The sequence below is a fragment of the Lolium perenne genome, chromosome 5 (genome assembly GCF_019359855.2).
Source record: "Lolium perenne isolate Kyuss_39 chromosome 5, Kyuss_2.0, whole genome shotgun sequence".
NCBI lineage: Eukaryota > Viridiplantae > Streptophyta > Magnoliopsida > Poales > Poaceae > Lolium > Lolium perenne.
This window is the reverse complement of record NC_067248.2, coordinates 37,341,894-37,367,843: the sequence shown is the minus strand read 5'-3', so window position 1 is coordinate 37,367,843 and position 25,950 is coordinate 37,341,894. Positions and strand designations below refer to the sequence as shown.

The 25,950-nt window shown below is 43.3% G+C and overlaps 3 protein-coding genes and 1 long non-coding RNA gene across 4 annotated transcripts; 3 read left to right on the top strand and 1 right to left on the bottom strand.

Moving 5' to 3' along the window:
• Positions 1–5,526: 5,526 nt before the first annotated feature.
• LOC127320853 (uncharacterized) lies at positions 5,527–7,671 on the top strand. Its single transcript, XM_051349939.2, has 3 exons — positions 5,527–6,650; positions 6,731–6,943; positions 7,171–7,671. The coding sequence occupies exons 1-3, from the start codon at positions 5,664–5,666 to the stop codon at positions 7,396–7,398; spliced, it is 1,428 nt and encodes a 475-aa protein (XP_051205899.1). The 5' UTR covers positions 5,527–5,663; the 3' UTR covers positions 7,399–7,671.
• A 1,756-nt stretch (positions 7,672–9,427) lies between these two features.
• LOC127320828 (transcription factor PCF8) lies at positions 9,428–13,261 on the bottom strand. The gene is made up of 3 exons (XM_051349916.2): positions 13,125–13,261; positions 11,243–12,173; positions 9,428–9,882 (listed from the first exon to the last, which is right to left on the bottom strand). The coding sequence occupies exon 2, from the start codon at positions 12,153–12,155 to the stop codon at positions 11,256–11,258; it is 900 nt and encodes a 299-aa protein (XP_051205876.1). The 5' UTR covers positions 12,156–12,173; positions 13,125–13,261; the 3' UTR covers positions 9,428–9,882; positions 11,243–11,255.
• A 97-nt stretch (positions 13,262–13,358) lies between these two features.
• Positions 13,359–15,424, top strand: LOC139831461 (uncharacterized). Its single transcript, XM_071820741.1, has 2 exons — positions 13,359–13,463; positions 14,222–15,424. The coding sequence occupies exons 1-2, from the start codon at positions 13,359–13,361 to the stop codon at positions 15,422–15,424; spliced, it is 1,308 nt and encodes a 435-aa protein (XP_071676842.1).
• An 8,834-nt stretch (positions 15,425–24,258) lies between these two features.
• On the top strand, positions 24,259–25,504 carry LOC139831240 (uncharacterized). The gene is made up of 3 exons (XR_011745913.1): positions 24,259–24,417; positions 24,660–24,729; positions 25,275–25,504. It is a non-coding gene; the product is annotated as an uncharacterized lncRNA (long non-coding RNA).
• Positions 25,505–25,950: the final 446 nt, after the last annotated feature.

Below are 25,950 nucleotides of genomic sequence, written 5' to 3'. Positions count from 1 at the left end.
CGAGACTAGGTAAATATTCCAAACACATTAGTAGGTACTGCTGCAGGTGCGGTTTGGAAGAAGATGATAACCATCTCTTTTTCACCTGTGGTTTTGTCAAAGCTGCTTGGTTTAGCTACCCTTGGTTCATCAGAACGGAGATGGTGATTCAGAATTCCTCGTCCTTAGCTCAAACTCTTTTGAACATTCTCAACTTGCCTCACCCTCATGCCACCTTACAAAATGTGCTAACCTTTATGTGGTGCATTTGGAAATCCAGGAATGACTATTTGTTTGACAGGAAAAAAGGGGAACCATATCAAATAAACATCAATGCGCAAGCCTTACGGAACAACCTGGAACTTGCTTCAATACAGGATACATCAACAACAATTGCGACAAAGAGGACTCAAATAAACCAACATAGGGAGCAACCACCACAGGGGCATACAATTGCAACGGACTTCTACATCACAGGGCCAAAAATATTTTCAGACGCATCAACAAAGGGGAAAGGTTACGTGCACGGGTAACACAGGAATTGGAATATTCATCCAATTTGAACAAGAAGGCATCGAATATACCATCCAAATACAAGCTACAACAGGAAGCGCCAACTCTGTCATCGAAGCTGAAGCCAAGGCAATGTTGCTCGCTTCATACGTCGCAGAAGTGCTCAAGATCAATACTCCAACTATGATGACAGACAATGCTCTACTGGCGAAAGCTGTTGCAGGTGGAAACGTAAAATCAGATTGCATCCACTGGAGTAGCAGGAAAACTCTAGCTAAAATCCTCACCTCCACTGCTAAAATACAGGCCAAGGTGTACCATGTTAAGAGAGATATCAATGGTGTAGCCCATAACTGTGCTCATCAGGTGCTTAGAAATACTCTAAGATCACCTATCTTAAGTTGTGCATCTTCAGCTCATGCAACTCCTCTATGTCCTGTTATCTCAGTTCTTAGAAACTCTGAATGGCAGGATTTTGTACTCCATGATGTATACTGCTGTTGAGCTGAGGAATGAAAGTTTTGGCGCCTCCGGCGCCTCACCGTGTTCAAAAAAAAAAAAAAAAAAAAAAAAAAAGCCAACACATGAGACTATAGTAACTAGCATGGAATGTCACGGGGGAGAAATCGCCATAGAGGCCTTCTTCTCCAACTTCAGCTGGAGCAATATAGAGCTTGACAGAAGGCAACCAAACTATTTAGAAAGTCAAGGTTACCAAAATATCATTACAATCTAGTTTTCAGGCCAAAATACCACTTTGTTGACTATAATAACGAAGATTTTAATGGTAATTTGGCTATAAAACCAAGAATTTAATGATATTTTTAGCAACTTGATTTTTTATGGTATTTTGAAACTTTCTGTTTAAAGTTCCTTAAAGTAGCAGTATATTCTGTGCCAAAATAACTCGGGACCATTTTATCGATTCTCTCCCTCTCATCCCTTCCGCCGGCAAAGCGGCGGCGCGCCACCGAGCCCCTCCACTCCAATTCGCCTCCACATTCTTCCTCCTCCAGTGGCTGGAGCTCCTACATACGCTGATCTGGAGATTCCCCCAATGGAGGCGCCATCCGAAGTCCCGGAGGAATCGATCGAGGCGGCGCAGCACCTCAAGCAGGTCCGCGTGAACCTCTGCCTCCTTGACCGCCCCTTCGCGCGCTCGTCCACGGACTACGACGCCGGCCTCCGTGGCCTCCGCCTCCTCGACTTTGTCCGCCTCGACCTCCCCTCCTCGACTTTGTCCGCCTCGACCTCCCCTCCTCGACTTTTTCTGGTGAGCCTGACTTTACTTTTACTATATAATAGATATACCTGAAACCAAGATATGTGAACAGACTTTATGAGGAACTATTTTTGTATGTAAAAATATGCTTATCTATGACTACACCTTTTCATGAAGATATTTTTAGATTTATGAAGTAATTAAGCATTGATCTGGCAGCCGTTGTAAATATTTCAGCTTCCCAATGTAGGGTGACAAGACGCCACTTAACCTCGATGAGCTCAAAACGCAAATTAAGGAAGGGGATGCTAAGCAAATAGTTTTGTGAACACATGTAAATGCAATTACAAACTAGTAATATATACTAAGAAAATAGTCATGCGAATAATCTATGAATAACTAGCAATAATAATGTCGCTGTAGTAGAGCATGAGTAAAATGCAATTTAAGCTAAATTTATTTGTATAAGGTAAAATCTGCATCAAGCACAAAAATATTCTTTACTAAAAATATTCGAGAACCTTCCCTATGTTCAGGGAACAAAATGTAAACTTACTGTAACCGCCTTGGGCAGGAATATATTTGATGGAGTAAAACAAGTGAGATGATCATGCTCACTTACATTTCAACAAAGTTCACCATGTGCACCACAGACCACAGCAGAAAAAATAGTGCATGCACTAACTTGATAAACGTTCCAGTCTTTAATGACACTACGCCTGTCATTGAGCACCATGTTCACCTCATATTTAGTATTAAGTGTTCTAAATCGTTTCGACGCGCGCATTCTGACCAAAGCGTCTGACAAAGCTAGACCAAGGGTCCCTTGTTTAACTTTATATGGCAGGGGGCCCATGCCCCCTCCCCCATCTTTACTTTAACATATAATAGATATACCTGAAACCAAGATATGTGAACAGACTTTATAAGGAACTATTTTTGTATGTAAAAATATGCTTATCTATGACTACACCCTTTTCATGAGGATATTTTTAGATTTATGAAGTAATTAATCATTGATCTTACAGCCGCTGTAAATATTTCAACTTCCCAATGCAGGGTGACAAGACGCCACTTAACCTCGATGAGCTCAAAACTCTGCAAATTCAGAAAGGGGAATCTAAGCAAATAATTTTGTGAACACAGGTAAATGCAATTACAAACTAGTAATAGTAGTATATACTAAGAAAATAGTCATGTGAATAATCTATGAATAACTATCAATAATAATGTCGCTGTAGTAGAGCATGAGTAAAATGTAATTTAAACGAAATTTATTAATATAAGGTAAAGTCTGCATGAAGCACGAAAAATATTCTTTACTAAAAATATTCGAGAACCATCCCTATGTTCAGAGGATAGAATGTAAACTTGTTGTAACCGCCTTGGGAAGGAATATATTTGATGGAGTAAAACAAGTGAGATGATCATACTCATTTACATTTCAACAAACTTCACCATGTGCACCACAGACCACAGCAGAAAAAATAGTGCATGCACTAACTTGATAAACGTTCCGGTCTTTAATGACACCACGCTTGTCATTGAGCATCATGTTCACCTCATACTTAGTATTAAGTGTTCTAAATCGTTTCGACGCGCGCATTCTGACCAAAGCGTCTGACAAAGCTAGACCAAGGGCCCCTTGTTTAATTTTATATGGCAGGGGGCCCATGCCCCCCCCCCCCCCCCATCTTTACTTTAACATATAATAGATATACCTGAAACCAAGATATGTGAACAGACTTTATAAGGAACTATTTTTGTATGTAAAATATGCTTATCTATGACTACACCCTTTTCATGAGGATATTTTTAGATTTATGAAGTAATTAATCATTGATCTTACAGCCGTTGTAAATATTTCAACTTACCAATGCAGGGAGACAAGACGCCACTTAACCTCGACGAGCTCAAAACTCTGCAAATTCAGAAAGGGGAAGCTAAGCAATAGTTTTGTGAACACAGGTAAATGCAATTACAAACTAGTAATAGTAGTATATACTAAGAAAATAGGCATGTGAATAATCTATGAATAACTATCAATAATAATGTCGTTGTAGTAGAGCATGAGTAAAATGCAATTTAAACGAAATTTATTAATATAAGGTAAAGTCTGCATCAAGCACGAAAAATATTCTTTACTAAAAATATTAGAGAACCATCCCTTTGTCCAGAGGATAGAATGTAAACTTGCTATAACCGCCTTGGGCAGGAATATATTTGATGAGTGAGATGATCATGCTCACTTACATTTCAACAAAGTTTAACATGTGCACCACAGACCACAGCAGAAAAAAAGTAGTGCATGCACTAACTTGATAAATTTCCCATCTTTAATGACATCACGGCTGTCATTGAGCATCACCTTCACCTCATACAGTGCTAAGGCTAGAGGACGAATTATGCTCCAGCATTTAAACCAAGCAACATCCACATTTTTCATAAAGGGCTCTGCCCGATTCCAAAACCCACAAGTCTTCTACTCCGTATTCATAATAAGTTTTATACCGTCATTACAATGTATGTGTGTTAAACTGCGAAGGCATTCAAAATAGATCGCTTTATCGCTTGTACTTCTACTCGATCTTGAGGTCACCGTTGACGTACACCTTCATCGACAACGTTCATTGTGAACGTAATGCTTTTCGCCTTCGGTCTTCAAAACTATCAACATTGAATCCCTCCGTTACCTTACATCTACATAAAATAGATCTTAGGTGTGTTATTCTGCCAGTAGGAAATTTTTGTTTTTGGCTACAGAACCCTACAGGAGTAACATCCACATTTAAAAAAAAATTGTTAACATAAAAAAGTTTAAACGGAGGCAAATTTTTGCCTCAAACTATTAATTAAGAAGAGAATTGCCGGTTAATTAACGAAAATCTAGGTAAAACCCGTTACAACAACACCACATGCAGACTAAACCCAAAGCTCGCAACTCATCGATCACCTAGGAAGTTCAACCAACTCTCCGAACCCGATGTGGTCACAAACTCTCGACACAAAGATCACCACACACAAGAGAAACCCCACTAAAAACATGAGAACCAAGATCCCGAAGAGGACGACCCGAAAAGATAAGACCATCCATCAAGCAGCTGCGGTCGCCTTCCTTATGCTAGCACTCTTCTTATTTTTATATGCTAGCACTCTTCTTACTTTTACTTTTGAGAATACTCTTTCACCTTCTTAGTTTTGTCACTTGTATCCTTCCCGGACAGGAGGCACACCATCTCTTTGCAGATACAAGGATAGCCAAACTACGGAAAAGATCACAAAACTCTTTTGCAAGGAGAGCCTCGAAGTTAACACAGGCAAGCAACTATCCGGGTTCTGAAAATGGTGCCAAGGAATCCAACATCGAGGGGCTCAAACAAGTCCACCTCTAAATACATCATCGACAAGGGAGGAGTAGACTCCTCACACAACTCGCTCAAGCATGAATATTACTAGAGCTATGGCTTCACTCTTAAAGTCAGCCAACACATGGGACTATAGCAACTAGCAGGGAATGGCACGAGGGAGAAATCGACATAGAGGCCTTCTTCACCAACTTCAGCTGGACCGATATACAGCTCGACAGAAGGCAACCAGACCATTTAGAAAGTAAGGTTACCAAAATATCATTACAATCTAGTTTTCAGGTCAAAATACCACTTTGTTGGCTATAATGACGAAGATTTTAATGGTATTTTGGCTATAAAACCAAGAATTTAATGATATTTTTGGCAACTTGATTTTTTATGGTATTTTGAAACTTTCTGTTTAAAGTTCCTTAAAGTAGCGGTAACTCGTCGAGGAAACGGGGCCAAAGCAGTATATTCTGTGCCAAAATAACTCGGGACCATTTCATCGATTCGCTCCCTCTCATCCCCTCCGCCGGCAAAGCGGCGGCGCGCCACCGAGCCCCTCCACTCCAATCCGCCTCCACATTCTTCCTCCTCCAATGGCTGGAGCTCCTACGGACGCCGATCCGGAGATTCCCCCAATGGAGGCGCCATCCGAAGTCCCGGAGGAATCGATCGAGGCGGCGCGTCGCCTCAAGCGGGTCCGCGCGAACCTCTGCCTTCTTGACCGCCCCTTCGCGCGCCCGTCCGCGGACTACGACGCCGGCCTCCGCGGCCTCCGCCTCCTCGACTTTGTCCGCCTCGACCTCCCCTCCTCCGGCGTCCCGCGCCCTGACCTCGTCGCCGAGCTCATCGCCAATTACTCCAACAGTCGCGCATCGAGCTCCGTCCGTGGCAAGCAAATCGAGGTCTCCCTCAAGTCATTCGCCAAGGCGCTCTGCCTACCTCCGTACGGTAACCCGGCTTACAGAGTCGAGGACGATGCTGCCGTGACCTTGGCCTCCAGAGAGTTCGTCAAGGTTTACATCCAGCCGGAGCGCCTGCCCAGCACCTTCTTTGTGAGGGATGTGAACTGCGACGCAGATTATATGACGGTGGTACTATGGGAGCTAGTGAAGCAGGAGATGGATCACCTGATTGAGAGTGAGAGCACGGACTGGGTGAGCTACTACAGTGCGTTCCTACAGAGGCTCATCTGGGTGGAGAGGCCGGAACTCTTCCACCTGCCACCGGCAACTGCACCAGCGGCATTGTGTGTCCGGAAGGAACAAGGAATCGATCAAACAACAACAATCCACGAGAACCAAAAGTGTTGCTCTGAGCAGATTGACATGGCATACAAGAAGATTGATTCGCCATCTGAGAAGTTTGACGCAGCATCTAACAAGATTGATGTGGTAACCAAGATGATCGTTGTGGCTCCTAAGATGATCGAAGCCACATGTAAGAGTCTTGACGTGAGAGAAAAACAGCTTGGCGAGCAAGATGGCGACGTGCAAGGGATGGCGTCCCTTGACCAGGCAAGGGTTACCAAGGAAAGAGAAACCAATGACGAGTTGGAACGTGCTCAGAAGATACTCATAGAGGTAACTAGGGAGCCAATGCCTGCATTTAATGCATCTTATACTCTAATTTTACTTCTGATGGATCCCTTGCATTTTTGCAGGCCTTGAAGAAAACCAAAAATGGCCGGGCGCATATAGGTGTCAAAATGATGGGTGAGCTCGACACTAAAGCATTTGCAAATGCTTTGAGAGCGAATGTACCACAGGAGGATGTAAAATTTAACTGTGCTGATTTTTGTTCAAAATGGCAAGCTGAAATTGCAAACTCAAAGTGGTATCCTTTTAGGAAAGTCACGATTGATAGTAAACCGATGGTATGTGGACTGTACAGCCTCTCTACTATTTATTATTCTTGTTTTCATGGTTTGTTCAGTCAATTTCTTGAAAACTACTAGCATGCTCTAATACAAATACCGAGCAGTTCTTTACATTATAGCCAACAATTGCATCTAGTTTTCATACATTATCCTTTTTTTATATGCTCACAAGCATTTCCGTGATTCCAACCACAAGGTGACATTCTTTCTTTTCTTTGGTTTAGGAAATTATCATGGAGGACGACAACAAGCTCCGTGAGTTGAAAGACCAGAAAGGTGAGGAAATCTACGCCTTGGTGAAGAAGGCGCTAATTGAGATCAATGAGTATAACCCCTGTGGACGCCACCCCGTGCATGTACTGTGGAACAATAAGGACGACAGGAAAGCAACTCTTGAAGAGGCCCTCCAGTACGTCGTGAAACAGTGGCAGTCGCTCAAGAGGAAGCGCTGATCTGCGGGCTAGGGTGTGTCCTGCTTTTGCTTTCATGAAACTTGTATGCTGTGCGTTGAACTTGACCTACTATAGTTGTAGCGCTAGTCGGTTAGTTTAAGAGGTTTGTATAGTGGTTTACTGCTCCTTGATCATGGAACTACTAGATTAATTAGCCCGTGATCGCCTTTTGATGGCTAATCTAGCTTAGAGTTTAGCTAGATGCTCCTATTGTATATAGCCTTGGCATGGAATATGCTGTTACTAATCTCAGAAATATATTAAGCTTACCTCTTTCGTCTTTGTACTTTACTTTATATCATTAATATGTGATGCTCGCCCTGATAGAAAGAGGAGCAGCTGAGCTTGGCAATGGCGAGTGCCACCTGCTCTGCTCTCCAACAACTACATCCTGCACTGCATTTTGTTTTCCAGTGTAGATGTAAATTTAAGACAGCAAGGAGCTAGCTCCTGGAGATGAAAATTTCAGAGTTCCTGAATGTTTCGATGGGCACAGAGCAGAGACAAATTTTCTGATTTCGGCAACTGTTAGTATAACTCCCTCCATTCACTAATATAAGATGTTTTAGTTTTTAGTGGATTCATCTATTTTGGTATGTATTTAGTCTACTCTTAGTGTGTAGATTCACTCATTATGATATTATGATATATATCTAGCTCACTTTGAAATGTCTGCTCTCCAACAACTACACCCTGCACTGCATTTTTGTTTCCAGTGATGTAAATTTCAGACAGCTAGGTACTAGCTCCTGGAGATGTAAATTTCAGAGTTTCTGAATGTTTGCAGTGGGCAACAGAGCAGAGACAATGTAAGCCGTTCTAGCAAACTAATAGTTTGTTAAAAATCTTATATTATGGAACGGAGGTAGTATGTGCCAGGCAAAGCATAACTCTGAAAGTAGGATGACGCTAGTTTGAATAATCTTATCTGAAACAACTGACAAATGCTCTGGATGAATATATGTGACACTGAAAAGATTCTAGACAGAATATAATTCTGAAAGCAAGATGACAGACAGCTAACTCACTGGAGATGTAAATTTTCAGAGTTTCTGCATGTTTTCAGTGGTAACAGAGCAGTGATAAATCTCTCTCAACTTTTCAAATATATGCGACAGTGAAAAGTTTCAGGCAACATAAATTCTTCAGATGGTACTAGTTTAAATGAATCAGAAACGATCAACAAATATATGGGACAAATATTAACAAGAGCACAGGTAGATCTTAGCCACGACCCAAACAAAGCACGGAAATTTATTCGTGAACAAAATTAGTTTACCATGTCAAAGGTTCATCCTACTTCTTGTTGCTACTGCTTATTGTGACGAAATTCCAAGCATGCGCAGTTTGCTAGTCCTAACCATGCTCCCGCTACCTACCAACATTTATGCTGATGACAGGACTCTGTTCAAGACTATTCTTTTGCCATTTTGAAAATTCACTTCACCTCTTGAAGAGATATAATAAGAGGCGAAAATTCACGTCACCCCTTCAACGGAGATGCTGGTGTGCATTTGCATGCAGAGATGGATGGGCAATTTGTTCTCTGCTTATCTGGTTGGCAATTGTAATGAACGATTGAATTACTGCACGCCGCTGGTACACATATCACTTCTTTTTATACTCTGGTTGCTAACAAAACTGACTTTCAAGAACATATGCTTCTGCGTGAAAAACAGTGATGTTCTTGATTCAAAAAGATCTGAAAAAAAAAATAGATAAATTTCCACGCTATGTACTCTTATGTACATGTGAAATTTGGTGGACAAAGGATAAGTTTCACAGCATTGTTTAGAAAAACAAATATGGTCCTTGAAAAAGAAATTTGCACTGGGTTTTGGTTCTTCGCAAGAACATGCATGTTATAGAAAGAATTTTTTTAATAAGTACTTTGAACGATGTATGGACAAGGCCTGAACCACCAAATTCATGCCATTTGGTCCTATTTCTGTACATGATTGTATCTAATTGGATGCTACTTCTGCATTCAGTTACATCTGATCTTCAGACTAGTAACCAGGACCGTCTGTTTTAAGAACGGCATAGCTCATACAGTTCAGAAGGGCAATAAAATACCCATTGGTGATGCTGTTACATCTGTGTACCTCACATGCCACCAATATCCCACTGACATGTGGGGCCAGACATTATTTAAGCACAGATTTCAGTACCAAAGCCACACACACACACACACACACAAGGGGTAAAACCTTCATGGATGAGTCAAATTATCGGAGTACAACAACCAAAAAAAAAATTGGTTTTTTATCACAGCAACAGAGGGTGAGGGAACAAATCATACACCATCAGAGAACACTATGACGGTTCAAAATCACGCGCAGAAAGACAAAAATCTGGAACTGCGCACGCTTTCTTTCGTCGCGCCTTCATGAGGATGCTGGTATCCTGTTTTCCTGGTATCCCTCTTCTTCTGGCTTGCTTACCGTGGCCAGCCATGACACCAATCACAGTTCACAGGGTACTCTGGGTGAAGACATGGACAAAAGAAAATGTTAGCAGATGATGATGGTAAAGCTTAGTAGTGTTACTTAGGACTTTTTGACCAACTACAGAGAATTTAAGTAAATGGAAATTTTATAGGTGTGGTCCGAGAGGACTTTTGGAAGACCGCATCAATAATTACTTGCAAATGCAAATGTGAGTGTATTACTATATAGCAAGAAGGCTTAAATAACTCAAACTCTGCAGTAACGAGGCTGCAGCATGAAGCAATGAAACATGGTCTAAACTAAATTCAGCACTAAAAGAAAAAAGGAAGTCCATGTTTTGCTTAACTTAGTCAAATGAGGATGAGGGATTTCACAATATTCGGACACCTTAGGAATTAACTGAACACAAAAGACCATAACATCCAGACACCCAAAACGAACTGAATAATTGATACCCTTACAACATTCTACTCACCCAATAAAAAAAAGAGGAATGCTTGTGTACACCTATGGAGTATAGTCCATAAACCATAGGTTTTCAAAAACAATTCAACCATTTGAGCCAGATCAAAGTAATCTTATCACAACCATCTATCAATCTATGCCAGATCGAACATGAAGTGTAGCCAAAGGTGAATGGACCAGCACCTTCTATTGATACCTTTACAGGAGTAAAGATGAGGATCAATTGCTAATAGTTTTCATCGAAACACAGCCAACTTCAGTAAGATTCAAGATTGAATGTTTCAGCATGTTACAAGAAATCCCTGAGCTGGACTGGCACGTACTGTAACAGCAATTGTTAAGGCCCGATTTTTTATTATTGATATATAATACCCTGCACCATTTCCTTAGTCTTTAGTCTCTACCATACGTAGCGGTAAGCTGGCAACCTATCTTGTCGGTTTCTTAAACACATTAGTCCAAAGATTAAAGTTATTGACACTATCATCAACAGTAGTAGCATCCGAGACATTGATGTCCTGGGTGACTTCAAATATTAATATGCACAAGATATGATTCCTAATACATGTATGGTGTATCTGAATTCAGTAAATCTGTCTGTCATTTCTTTTAGAAGCAGTAACTGTCTAAGAGTGACTGTAACCATTTCAGTATGAGGTTTCTAAATTTTTCAAGTCTTGTTATTTTCAGAAGTTTGTTATGGAAACAGCAATACTACTCAGCAAGCTTAACTACATACCCAATATGACAATGACGATAAAAACAATTTCAATTTTTACAGGCAATGAGTAGCCTATTAATATCAAGCTGATACGTACATGGAACAGTTTCAGTTTAAGTGTTAAACCCATTTCTAAAGATCAAAAGCAGACTACGTGATATCTTCATCTCAAACATTTTATACTAAATTTGCACGGAAAAGTCCATACCTCCGAGAAGTAATCACGTCTTGCGTTCCTGCTTGAAGTCCCAGAGCTGCAGCCTCCGCTCTGACCCATTGGATGTCGCCGGAGCAGCGGTACTACCACCGCCTCCAACAAAGAAGGGGAAGGTGGATGACGCTTCAGCTGGAGCAGCGGAGAACCTTTGCATCATGAACGGGTATTGGGATGGCTGCCACATCGGCACGGCAACGGCATTGGACTGAAGTGTACTCCGGTCGAAGGCGACCGCGGCATGGTGGTGGTGCTGCTGCTGCTCCTGGGAGAAGGCAAGCTGGGGAAACATCTCGAAGGACATGGGCGAGCTCTGAGGGGCGGCGTAGTAGGCAAGCGTAGGCTGCTGCTGTTGCTGCTGCATTGACTTGTCGGCAGCTGGAGAGCAGAGCAGGAGCTCGGCGAACGTGCCACTGCCGCCACCGCTGTTGTATGCATTGGCATGGTGAGCGGCGGCGTTGCTGCTGTCGCTGGGCCCATTGGCGAGTGAGAGCACGGAGCCCTTACTGGTCTCCGAGGTGCTGACCTCCGCTGCGTCATCACGCGGCGGGGAGGCAGCGGCGGATGGAAGGAAGGAGCAGTCGAGCGACGGGAGACCGTCGATGGCAGCAGTGGCGGCGCGGATGAGCCACTCGATAGCCTTGCTGGGCTGGTCGACGCCGAGGCGGTCCTGGATGTCGTAGAACTGGATCGCCGTCGGCACCGAGAGCCGGATGCGGCGGTCCCGGAGGCCGCGCGAGGTCACCACCTTGCTGTGCCGGTCCTTGCCACCGGCCGCCGCGCGCGCCACCCTGTTCGTCCGCCACGCCGCCGCCGCCGAGTCACCACCGCCACCACTGACAGCTAGGCACAGGCGCTTGTAGGAGTTGTGCTCCTTGCCTGCCTCCTCCATGGCCCCCTCGCTCATGCCAGCCCGCAGCTTCCTCTGCTCATTTGAGGGGAAGGATTTGAAAGAAAAAAAGGAGAGGATTTAGCACCAAACATTGCAATAAATAAATGTTCTTATAAATTTGGCTGCTGTGTTAAGAACTCTAGTTCTTGAAGCAGAATTGCAGAACTGCAATTACAAAACTCTTAAACAAAATATTGTAAAATCACAAATATCCTACCAACTCAGTTTCATATATAGCAGATTTTGCTCTTATCCTGCTGCTAGCTGAGGTCTTTAGAACCCAAATTTGCAATTCCTAATACGGCGGAATCTGCTACTCTGCATCTGAACATTACTACTAGATGATGGTCTTGCATAAATCTATGGCTCTCTATTCTTCCCTTTCGAGGTTCACTCTATCAAGGAAATTTTACCCTGGGATTCTAGATGGAGGCCTTTAGAACCCAAAATTGCAATTCCTGAAAAGGAAGAATCTGCTACTCTGCATCTGAACATTACTACTAGATGGTCTTGCATAAAATTATGGCCCCCTATTCGTCCCCTTAGTTATAATACTATAATAAAGGAAATTTTACATTGGGATTCTGTATCTAACTAAACCTCCCAATTTCCTAGGAACAAATCTGGCACCAAACTGGAGATAATCGTAAGCGAAAAAGTAAAGAAAATGCGTGGAAAATACAGTGAAACCTAGCTTTATGGGCCACACTATAAGCAAAATATCTGCCAAATCTCAGTTCGGCCTACAAGCTCTCACCACCATTTCTCTCCCACATTAACCAAGAGCAGCACTCAAATTTCCAAGAGGGGAGAACAATCAAAAACCATATACAAGAGAGGATGAGCATGAACTTCCCCCCAAGAGCCCAATCTCGCACAGAAAAATGCACATGATAACTGAATCTAGCTCAACCCCCGCCCATCCTCCCGCACGCAGGCAAATCTTGCACATAAAATGCATCGGCGGAGCGAGAAGCTGCTCACCCGGAGGGGATCGACGGCGACGGCGGCGGCGGAGGGGCGCTCGGCCCGAAACGCCAGGGGCTAAAAGGGAAGAGCACTAGTGTGCTCCGACCGAGTGACGAGCGAGCGAGCGAGCTAGCTAGCCAGCTGACAGCTGCCGCTGGGCTGGCTTATCACGTATTCACGTACGCCGACAATTTGCGGAAAAGGCCTCCGACTTTTCCGTACGTCGCCGAGTGCACGCTGCACAGTAGCATGCAGGGGCTTGACCGCGATGTGTTTCTAGAGGACGGGGTTGACTGCCACTGTGATCTTGAACGACTCGCTGTCCCGCCGAGAACATTCCTGGCTGAATTTACAGTCGGCTCTGGTCTCTTACGGCATCTCCAACGGGCGACCTAAACCGCGCCCGCGCGTCCGTTTGGGTTCAATCGGATAAAAACGTGGCCCAGCGCGCGGACCCATCCCTAAAACGGATGGCCGCGGCGTCCGGGATGACCCAAACCCGGCCCAAATCTGGGACGAGTTTGCGTGGCCGCGGACGCCGGATGCTGGTCGCTCGCGTCCTCCCCTTGTCCGCCCACAGCCCGCTGTCTGTCTCCCAAAACACAAACCCCTCGCACACATCTCCCGCCGCTCGCCGCCGGCCAAGGACCGGCGATTTGGGAAGAGGCGTCGACGCCGGCCACCGTCGCCGACACGCCGGCAAGCGGGGCGGAAGCATGGGACGCGGCCCCGCGCTGCTTCGCCGCGTCGTAGCAGAGTCGGAGGACGCCGTCGCCGTCGCCGCTGTCCTCCCTGTCGCGAGACCTCCCGCCGTTCGCACCGCTGCCGTTGCCGCCGGAGGTGAGCTCTCGTGCACCGTGTTCGCAGACCGCAAGTCGGCCGAGACGACCATGGCCTGCAGGTCCCTACGGACGCATTGGATGGCCTCCGCGTGCGAGGTGTTCGATGAAATGGGCATACTAAAATTTGTCCCTCTTCATCTGTAGATCATGGCGGACAGCGACGACGACTACTTCTTCAAGAACTTCATCGACACGTCGTCCGACGAGGACTCGGACGATGAATTTTTCACGGATGTTGCGCTGATCATCCACGATCACATTGTCTCGCAGATCCCCGTGCACCGGGGGTCCTTGCCGGGGCGCGCCGCCGCCTTGGACCGCAAAAGAGAACGCGGCCACGACCAGCTCTTCACCGATTACTTCCAACCCAAGGCATTGTACACGCCGGCCTTGTTTCGCCGTCGTTTTCGGATGTCCAGACCGTTGTTCCGCCGGATAATGGATGGCGTCAAGCTCTACGACGACTACTTCCACGCGAAAGTGGATGCAATTGGCAAGGTAGGCCTCTCTTCGTACCAGAAATGCACGGCAGCGATTAGGATGCTTGCATATGGTGTTGCCGGTGATTTCGTAGATGAGTACACGCGCATGAGTGAGTCTACCGGCTTGGAAGCGATGTACAGGTTTTGCAGATCTGTGATCGGTTCGTTCGGAGAACAGTACCTCCGGCAACCTAATGGAGAGGACACAGCTCGTCTGTTGTCAATCAACGCTTCCAGGGGGTTTCCTGGGATGCTTGGCAGCATAGACTGCATGCACTGGGAGTGGAAGAACTGCCCCTTTGGTTGGCAGGGGGCATACAGTGGCCATTCGGAGGGGTGCACAGTCATTCTTGAAGCTGTTGCTTCACAGGATACATGGATTTGGCACTCATTCTTCGGAATGGCTGGCTCGCACAATGACATCAATGTGCTTCAGCGCTCTCCGGTGTTTGATAGGCTAGCGTACGGTCAGTCCCCTGATGTGGATTTTGAGATCAATGGCCACCACTACACTAAGGGGTACTACCTTGCTGATGGTATCTATCCACCTTGGGCTACACTTGTGAAGACAATCCGAAAACCCAACTCAGAGCAGGAGGCAAGGTTTGCCAAAGAGCAGGAGGCAGCCCGGAAAGATGTTGAGCGGGCGTTTGGCATCCTCCAAGCTCGTTGGGCTATCGTCAGACACCCTGCCAGAGCCTGGGATGTGCAAACTCTGTGGGAGGTGATGACCGCATGTGTAATCATGCATAACATGATTGTTGAGGTAGAGCGGGATGATTCGCTCTATGATAATGACTGGGAGGGCCAGGGAGAGTTGGTTACTCCTCAACGTGGCCCGGCATCATTCCAGGAAATTCTTCATGCACACCATGAAATTCGAGATCTAGCTGCGCACAACCAGCTGCAGGCAGATTTGATCGAGCACGTCTGGCAGCATGTAGGCAACAATGCTGCAAACAACAATGATGAAGGAAATCCGGAAGCCTAGATCATTTATATCGTTTTTTCATTTTTTTTGAATAATACTTTATCCTTCATTACGTGGATAATGTAATGTGTAATAAATTTTGAGCATTTGAACTATTTTATATATTTTCTACAATTTATTTTGTGTTTTTATAGTGGATTTACAAGAAAAAGTATTGTACGGGGCCGCGACCCAAACCTGCCGCGTTGAGCGCAGGGCGCGACCCAAACGGACGCGCGGACGCGGGGCTCCGTCCGCGCGTCCGCTCGGCCACCCAAACGGCCCAAAACGGACGGTCCAGCGCGTCCGTTTGGGTCAGCCGGTTGGAGATGCCCTTACTGTCGGCTCTGGTCTCTTTGGTTACTCATTGTTCTTTTTTTTTAGAACATCTTCAATAGAGGCTCTAAAATTTAGCGATGTAAAAGTCCTTTGCAGCGCAGAGTCGGTGTGACCTTTACCAGAGACTCTATTTTACAGCGCAATCAAGAAGCCAAAAACAATCCTTCATCAGAGATTGTAAAATAGAGCTTCACAAACAAGTTTTTTCAACATATATACAACAAATAAGATCAAACAAACCACAAATAAATCTGAAAAAAATCTACTAAATATTACAACTCTAGGGGGGCTTATCCATCTAGCTGACAATTGATCTAGCTAGCAAGAAATTACGATTGATTACATGCACGCGCGGCCACAGCAATTGATTCCCATGCGTGCGCGGCCGGCGGAGCTTGCAGCGCGGCGGCCGGTGGAGCTCGCAGCGCGAAGGCTGGCTAGCGGCTCGCAGCGCGGAGGCCGGCGGAGCGCGGAGGCCGGCCAGCGGAGCTCGCAACGTGTGTGGAGGCCGGTGGAGCTCGCAGCGCGACGGCCGGCGGAGCTCGCGGCACCGGGTAAGGTCGGGGCGGCCGGCGGACCTCCTCATCGTCGAAGCGCGGAGAGGCAGACGAGGAAGACATTTTAGAGCCGTTTTGTCTTCCCGCGGTGGGAAGAATAGCACTGCCAGTTTACAGCGCGCGCGAGCCGACGCACCAGATATCAGTAGCGAAGGACGAAAAAAATTGAGGTAGGGCAAATTAAAAAACTGATGCAAATATCAAAATAGTTGTAAGACATGCAAGTCATATATGATTCTAACAAAATAACTTAGTACGATGAAAACAAAGACATATTTGATATAAGAAAGAACCCAAAAACATAACAATAATACCACCTCAATGCCAAAGCTTTCCTTTTTTTTGTAAAAAAAATAATTTTATCGATTAAGAGTTTTAAATATCCGTCGTTGAGCAACTACGTCTTAATAATTTTTGTCGCCAAGAAACCCTTCCAATTCACCATCTCAGTGAGGTGATAATATCTTTGATAAAATCATGATGTGTCTTTCAAAAATCAGGAAATCTCTAAAGTTCAATTCTACACGTTTAAATAATGAATATCACAAAGTTATCCTGCGTATACTAAGATTTATGATAAATCTTTATAATAGAAAATAGAATCATTGTTATTTACATTAAACCTAGAATATGAGTCTATGTTTTTGGTTCGAAATCGATTTTACACAGTGTTCACTAAAACAAGCATAACTTTGTCATACGGAGTCTATTTTTAATGCACGACTACTCAAAATATTTAGAAAAAACATGTGCATCTAAATGTATTCATCAAAAATCAAGGTAGGACGGCTGCCCTGCCTTGCCCTAAGGGGAGCTTCGCCCCTGCCAGATATACCGCTTTAGATAGCACATACTACCGCGGGCACTAAAATATTTACAGCGCGACCTACTTTGCAGCGTCTGTTGGAGGACGAAAAACGCGTCTGACGCTGTATATTGATGGTTATTTTAGCGCAGCGCTATTTTACAGCCTCTGTTGGAGATGCTCTTAGTGGCTTTCGTTTTTGAGTGGAGATTTTTAGCACCAGTGTTATTTAAAAAAATATATATAAAGTTTGAAAAATGAACAGTAATCCAAGTGTAGCATATGATTGATCCCACAAACATGCAAAATATTGCATGCTTGTAGGCTATGTTTGTCTATATTTTTTTTCTGATTTTCATAAAATTTATATTTTTTTCAAATTTTTAGAAATGAGGGGATCAAAATATTGCATGCTTTTAGAAATGAACAGTACTCCGAATGTATACATTTATTTTTTCATGGAGAGACCAATTAATATGTTTGCTACGTTAAGAGGGAGCCATATTAGTTCGGTAATACACTCCGGGCAAAAATGCCAAGTGCCTAAAACTCTAAATATTACTTTATCCATTCCATAACTCTCATCGCGCATAACAAAAAATAATAGCTCAAATGCAAGCTATTTTCGGTCCTAAAGTTGATTGATTGGGATAGGGTTGCAATTCGACGGACATGTATACATTCTCCTTTGTCTTCTACTATGCTTCGTCACCTTTGCGGGAGCGTTCGGAGTATTTTCCTCTCATAGCAGATGCGGCTTCTTCTCTTCGATAACGGGAAGAATAGCTTTTTAGTGGAGTGGTTCACCGTTGGTTGTGTTTGTGTGGTTGGCGTCCATTTGTGGTTTCCGATGTGTCGTCGGTGAAGGTGGGTGTGGCCCTGTTGAGTTGTTCTTGGCTGTGTTTGTATCGGTTTTTGCCCGGTTTTCCTCTAAAAACCAGCCACCTTCTTCTTAACTGATGGATAAGACAAAGCAAAAAAACCGAAGATAAAATGCATCAACTCGAACTATCATGATCAACTTTCCGCATTCAGTGTAGAACGATAGAGAGAGGGATTAGTGGAATATTATGGATAGTCTGTTGGTGAGTACGGTAAAGCAAAACCAAATACCATAACAAACCAACAATGGTATAGTATGTTCTAAGCATGGTAAGTAATAATTCAAAATATAAATAGCAAGATAAATATGAAAGTAGCATGGCATAGCAAAGAGATCATGGCATATCAAACAATTGGGGTATTGCGAGTATAGAGTTCAAACTAGGTGCGGTTGTATCCTATACTAGAACCAAACAAACACTTACCTGAGAGGGGTCGACGATTGTACCAAACGGTACTAAGAATAACAACTAACATATTTTCTTAGTCACATAGGCATTGATTTTAGAAAATTAAATAAAGCTACTCGTAAAGATCATTATCATTTGCCATTTATTGATCAAATGCTTGAAAGATTATCTAAGCATTCATATTTTTGCTATCTTGATGGTTATTCTAGTTTTTCTCAAATTCATGTGCACATAGATGACCAAGAAAAGACTACTTTTACTTGTCCCTTTGGTACATTTGCGTATAGAAGAATGTCATTTGGTTTATGCAACGCTCCTGCTACTTTTCAAAGATGCATGAATGCTATATTTTCTGATTATATTGAAAATATTATGGAAGTATTTGCGGATGATTTCTCTCTATATGGTGCCTCTTTTGATAATTACCTATTCAATCTTAACAAAGTTCTGGAGTGGTGTGAGGATCAACACCTAATCCTAAATTGGGATAAGTGTCATTTTATGTTACGGAAGGTGTAGTCCTTGGGCATCGAGTTTCAAGAAGAGGCATAGAAGTGGACTGCGCGAATATAGAAGCTGCCATACCCCCGGATATTAAAGGTATAAGAAGTTTCCTCTGACATGTTGTTTTTTATAGAAGATTCATTAAAGACCTTTCTAAAATATCAAAGCCTCTTACTAATCTTTTGCAAAAGGATGTTCCACTCTTTTTTAATGATGATTGTGTGGAGTCTTTTAATGTTTTAAAGAATGCTTTGATAAGTGCTCTTATAATTCAATCACCTAATTGAAATTTACCTTTGAGATTATGTGTGATGCAAGTGATTATGCGGTAGGTGTTGTGTTAGGACAAAGATTTGATAAGAAGCTTAATGTTATATACTATGCTAGTAAAACTCTTGATGGTGTCCAAAGAAACTATGCTACTACTGAAAAAGAATTTGTAGCTGTAATATTTGCATGTGATAAGTATAGATCTTACATAGTGGATTCTAAAGTTATAGTACATTATGATCATTCTGCTATTAAATATCTTATGAATAAGAAAGATGCCAAGCCTAGACTTATTAGATGTGTTTTATTACTTCAATAATTTGATTTGCATATTGTTGATAGGAAAGATGAGGATAATCTTGTAGCTGAATATTTATCTAGAATGGAAAATATACCAACAGATTCCACCCTATTAATGATAGCTTTGATAATGAACAACTTGCAAACATTAATGTGTAAAGTTCTAGAGTAGCTTCTCCATGATTTGCGGATTATGCTAATTTTATTATTGTAAAAGTTATACCACTTCACTCTACTTATCAACAAAGAAAGAAATTCTTTTATGATCTTAGATATTATTTCTGGGATGATCCATTTCTTTATAAGAAGAGTGTAGATGGTATTATTAGTTGTTGTGTACCTGAGTTTGAACAACAAAGCATGTGCGGTTGATATTGGTGAGCCCGTTGTGGACTCCCAACTACCACACCGCCGCCCCATATAACAAGAAACATCTCTTCCATCATTTATTGTTCATTTAGTGATCTCAAGTTGTTCAATACTTTTATTCCAAACCAACGTATCGTTTACCTCTAGACTCGACAAAAACATCTAGTGTGATTGACACTGAATTGTTGAAAGAACATCTCTCGGTTTATAGTTTTGAATGTTTGATGATAATATGTGCGACACACTAATGTATGTTAAGATGGTGCAGATTATACATATATATATATATATATATATATATATATATATATATATATATATATATATATATAGAGCCCAACTATTCTCGAACCCCCCTTAAGAGGGGTTCTAGAATAGCTATTCTCGAACCTCTGCTGCTTACCGAACCACCTGCCACAACCAAACCCACCGACCCGCACACCCCGCGAATCCCCTCCTTGTGAACTCCCCACCTTCATCCCTATCGGCAGGAACCTGGCCGCCCATCCCCAACTCCCGCATAACCTTCTTCCCGGCGGCGGCGCCGAATCCTCGCCCGGCCTTCTTCCCGGCGGCGGCGCCGAATCCCGCCTGACCTTCTTCCCGGCGGTAGGCTGCACATCCCCAATTCCCGCCAGACCTTCTTCCCAGCGGCAGCGTCGTCTTGCTGATCTCCTTCTTCCCCGCGGAGGCCCGCATCACCGCCGCGCCATCTTCCCGGCGGAAGCCCGGATCGCCCCCCACCTCCTTCCTCGGCAGCAGCCCCGCCTTCCTCCCCTCCGGCAAACACCGCATCTCGCGCCACCACTTCTTCCCCGAGCGGCACCAGCGCATCACCACGCCGCCCAGGCTTCTCCCTTCCCGGGGTCACCTCTCCCTTGCAGCCCGACTTGACACATGCGGGGAAGAGGGCCGCGCGCCGCGCGCCCATACCATCTCGCGACCCCGACCAGGACGCATCTGCAACAGGACGTACTCCACCTAACCGCCGCCCGACGGTCCACCGCGCGCGTCGCCGGAGTCCACCGCCGCTGGCAGCCAGAGTGCTCTATCGCGGGTCGTGGGAATCCATCGTTGCCCAAGAACTACCGGTTGACTGCCCAATTCCTCCAGGTCGACTACCCAAATTTCTGCAGGTGGCTTCCCAGCCACAGTGGTTGCCCTGCTGCAGCCTGACGGTACGCATCCGTCGTTCTGAAGTTAGTTTTCTGCTATTCTGAATTTCTTTTTCCTACTGGTCTGAACTGCTAATACTGTGTGGCGTGTGGTGTGTCGTGAACTTCACTATCCCTGTCCTTGATGTATTGGTTGGAGTAAAAAGGCTTATCTTAATTCTTAATACAGAAAAATGCATCATCCAATCTAAACTATTTTCCTTGTATTCTGTGGGTCATTTCTCTTAAACATTCCGTTAGAATCACAAAAACAAAACGAAAGTTTACTTTAACTTTTCTAAGAACTTCATTCATCGAGCATAGTTAACTTTTGCTTTGTGGCAAGTTCACTTTTATTTTTTCGGTAGTATGTTCTTTCATATTTTCAGGGATATTTAACACAGTATAGCTTGAAAAAATAGAACAGGCGCAAGTGCGAGCTGGTGCCTTTGAACCTCCCGCCGCGAGTATGCATTTCTCCACCTTCAGTCATATTATGCCACTGTCCTACTTCTGCATCCTCCCCGTATGCATTGTTGCTGGTGCTAATCCCCTCCTTGCTGCAAGGTAGCTACAATTTACTAATAAAATAATTTCTTGTAGAAAGATTTCAGTTCCGATGTGAATCTATCAAATTACTTTAGTGTGTGTTGTTTGCATGTCTGCCGTAAGTTCAGTTCTGATATGAATATTGGATAAGTGTTTATTGTACAGCAAAAAGAGTAATCTATCTTGACAGCTAAGCAACATGTTGAGTGCGCGTTCTTAATTTCCTGAACACCTGAACCAGTAGTTCTGAATGTAAACAACCATCGATGCATATGTGATAAAATTGGTCCAATTTTGAACTACTCATACTTCCATTTCTTAGTTATTTGAGGGTTGCAAATCGGCCAGCAGCAAGAAAGGCCTGGTACCAGTGAACTACGACACCCTTTTCTAGTTTTCTTTGAACTCCCGTTTTGATCCTGTACCTCGACGGCGAGCGCCGTCCTGGCTGTTCGTTTCACTGACAGTTGTTGCAGTTCGATTGAGCATAATGAGAGGTGTATCTCTCGTTTCTATTTCTCCTTGTACATATAAGTTGCTAATTTTCTGAATTTCCAGATGAAATTATTCTAAACTGGGTGCGTGCCTTTTCTGAACTGAAGCTGGTGCGCATCTCCGTCGTCTGGCACATACCCTGCTCTATTGGTGTGCCTCGTGCTCTTATGCAGGTTCTACTGCTTGGTGCCACCACCCATGGGTACAGTTCACATTCACTTGTGGTGTAGTTCGTTGTTGTTTGATTTGATGCTCAATGCAATGAATTAACCTATTCACGGTTGAATGTGGTGCAGTTTGCAGTTGGCCTCCATTGACTCATTAGCTGCTGGAGCCTCTATCTTTTCTGGAGGACTTGAGCCTAGCACCTGTTGATGTGTGGTTTTTTCCCCGGTTAGCTGCGTGTTCAGGTATTCACCATGTTCACTTCTCAAGTTCACTATGTTCTTTATGTGAGGTTCACTTTGGTGTTCTCTGTTGGTGAACGTGAGAAGCTCTGAGCAAGAGTTCACTTACTGTCACAAAGGTCACTTGATTACCCTGTATATTTGCATCGTTTATACGGGGTAATCCACCTGGCAGTAAACTTCTCTATTTCGGGTAGCTCACAAAATGTTTACCAGTATCACACTTGTTTATTTGGGGAAAGATCACTAGTTTGAACCAGGCAGTCCACTCGGTAATAAATAGAACATTCATATTTCACTTGAGTAACGGTATATTATTTGTGTTATCACAAAATATGTTACAAAAGAAAGGAATCCATGGAAGTTCACTTTATTCGTGGGAGAAATTCAATTCCACTTGAGTGTGGAGTAAAAATTGTTCATATTTTTGTCAAGAGGTTCGCTTATTGTAATTCGGAAGCCCTGTCTTGTGCGTGAGCTCCAGAACGGTTTGTATACTTAGAAAAGGAAGTCCACCTATTAAGATAGAGCGGTTAATTTACTGAAAAACCTAATCCAGTCTGTAAAATATAAATAATATATGATATTCCACTTCTCAAAGGAAAAACATGAGAACGTACCTTATTTTCTGTAGTGCATTTTTTTTACTTGTGTTTTATCTCTAAATTGAAGTTCAGATTTAAATGTATAGTAGTTCGGACGCTAGTAATGTATAGTAGTTCAAATCACAAAACATTAAAAAGAAAAAGAGTGGCAAAGAACTCCATGATCCCCTTTTCCCTGACTCGCTCCTCGTAGGCAGTTCGCCCTGCGCCGCCAGGGAGTTCACCCGCACCTACCGCTGGGGGACGGCAGCGCCAGGATGTAGTAGTCGGGATCCTTGGACAGTTTGGCTATCTAGTTCACCTTTTATTTGACTATCTAGTTCTTCATAGCAAGTTCGTTCTTATTGGCCCTGTTTAAAGCATAATGACTTACAATCTTACATTTTGAACAATTTATCCTATTCTTATTAATTATTGGTAGGTTACCATGACCACTATGCTATCTCGATCAAGTAGTAGTGATGCAGTTCACTGTTAGCCATGGTGCGGTTCAGTTTGTTGTTGTTTGTCACAAGTAAGCTGCCTCCTCTGAACTCCTATATCTTTGCAACAATTTTGGCCAGTAGGCCTCTTGGGGGATTTGGGAACGCCAAGATGGTATGGCTCTGCGGCAAGAGGCTCGTGTATACCAATAACCAGGGGATGGTCGTCAATGGTGTCTGCTCAAACTTCCTCTGTATGTACAACATTCTCATCACAATCCCTTTTCTTGTTTGTTTCATAGATAGCTAGTGATTATTGAATTGATTCGTTAATAACCAATTACTGAAACATTATGAGATATGAAATGGGTTGACAACTGATTGATTATGATGCGGTATTCTAGTCTACTAATCTGTGAAGCTCACTTCTTATAATCCGTGAAGCTCACTTCTCCTAATATGTGAAGCTCACTTCTCTTAATTCGCGAAGTTCACATATACTGCTATTTTCATTGTATATATTCCTGCCACTTCTTATAATCAGTGAAGCTCACTTCTCCTAATCTGTGAAGCTCACTTCTCCTAATCTGTGAAGCTCACTTCTCATAATTCGCGACACATCTACTGCTATTTCCATTTTATATATTTACGCAGTTCTTATAATCCATGAAGCTCACTTCTTCTAATCCGTGAAGCTCACTTATCATAATCTGTGAAGCCCACTTCTCTTAATTCGCCAAGTTCACATCTATGCTATTTTCATTTTATATATTTGGAAGTTCACCTCAACTTCTTTCGGAAGCTCACTTGGTTCAAATGCCCGCTGCTGGAGTCCAGCGGAGCCTGCGCCAGGCCTCCTCGCCCCAGTGCCCTCGTCGCTGCTAAGGAACTGGTCACCTGGGCGTCTGGCCCTCCTCCACTGGCAGCCTCAGCCACACCTACACAGGTAGTACAGGAGGAGCAAAGGTTTTCCCCTGATTCTCTTTTATTCCTGTTTACCCCTGATCTCTTTTATTTTTTCTTAACAGTGCCTCCACATCCTTAGCTTTCCAGTCCGCTGCTTTTCATCTGTTGATTTGCATATTTCTATACTTGTACTTCATCTCTTCATTTGCACAAAGGTTTCAACACTTCAAGTTCGTCATTCTCTACTGTATGTAATATGTGCATTGCACTGCTCTGTTGCAGGATATGGCACCAGATACTTTCCTGAAATTTCTGTTCAGAAATGCAAGCGCAAGATTGTGACAAAAAACAGGTAGATTCAATCATATGATCACTGTCTATAATTCTATATGTGAATGAGTTCAGATTTGGCAAAAATTGGTAAATTTGTGTTAACTCTTTTGAATTATTCATTACATATTTGCACCGACATGTAAAAAGAAGGATTAGAAAATACAAGAAATATGAAGTTTAGTCTTTTGGTGTAAATGAAAAATGATGTGTACAAAATGCATGATATGAATGTCAGTATTTCCTTGCCGTGAAGTACACTTTAATTTCAAAATGTACCCTCTAATATTAACAAGAGTTCTCTGTGTTAAAAGAAACCATTGTTACGTAGTTCATGATGCCTGTACTGGGCATTCATTCTTACTAATATGTATGTGCCGATGCTACGGAGAAGTTCACTTATTTTTTTACGGAAAGTTCACTTATTTTTTTACGGAAAGTTCACTCTTCTCCAGTTAGCTCGGTGTATGGATGTTCGCTCTATTATGATCTGGAGTTCACTTTTTTCTTTTTCTGATGGAGTTCACTCTTTTCTTTTTCTGAAGTTCAGTTTGGTCTTCTCTTTAGGGCGAAGAAGGGAAAGGGAGTTCACGTACCTGTAAAAAACGAGAGGGGAAAATGCCACTGGTACACTTGTTTATTTTAGGCAGTTGGTGCACTTGATCTGGAGTTCACTCGGTGATCTCACTTAAAAGCACTAGCAGTCCGCTGTAGTTCACATCGCTCTAGCACTTGCAGCTCCATCTTCAGGTTTGCGAACTGTTGATTTCTAGTTTTGGGCGATGTATTGCAAAATTGCAGGGATAAAATAGTTGTAACAACGCAGCACACACTGTAGTGCACGGTACATTGTACCTCAAATTTATATTTTTGTCAGGACATTCACTTTGTTGACATAGGAAGTTCTATATAAAAAACATTGCGGGGTGTAGCTATACAAACAAATATGCAAAAACTATTTTTCATCATCAGAAGTTCAGTTCTTTTAATCTATGGAATTAACTTCTCCTAATTGGTGACGTTCACTTCTCCTAATTGTTGAAGTTCACATCTCCTGACACTTCAATTTAGATAATCCTGGTAGGTGGATTATTCTTTTATTTCTAATCCAAGTTTCGTTTTGTGCGTCCTCTAAACCCGACCAGCGCGGAGACCTCGTTTTGCAGAGATGCTGCTAGGGGTAAACCACCAGGTTCTGCAGTGTTGTTCTACCGTTGTTACGGAGTCCAGTTCAGTTTTACCT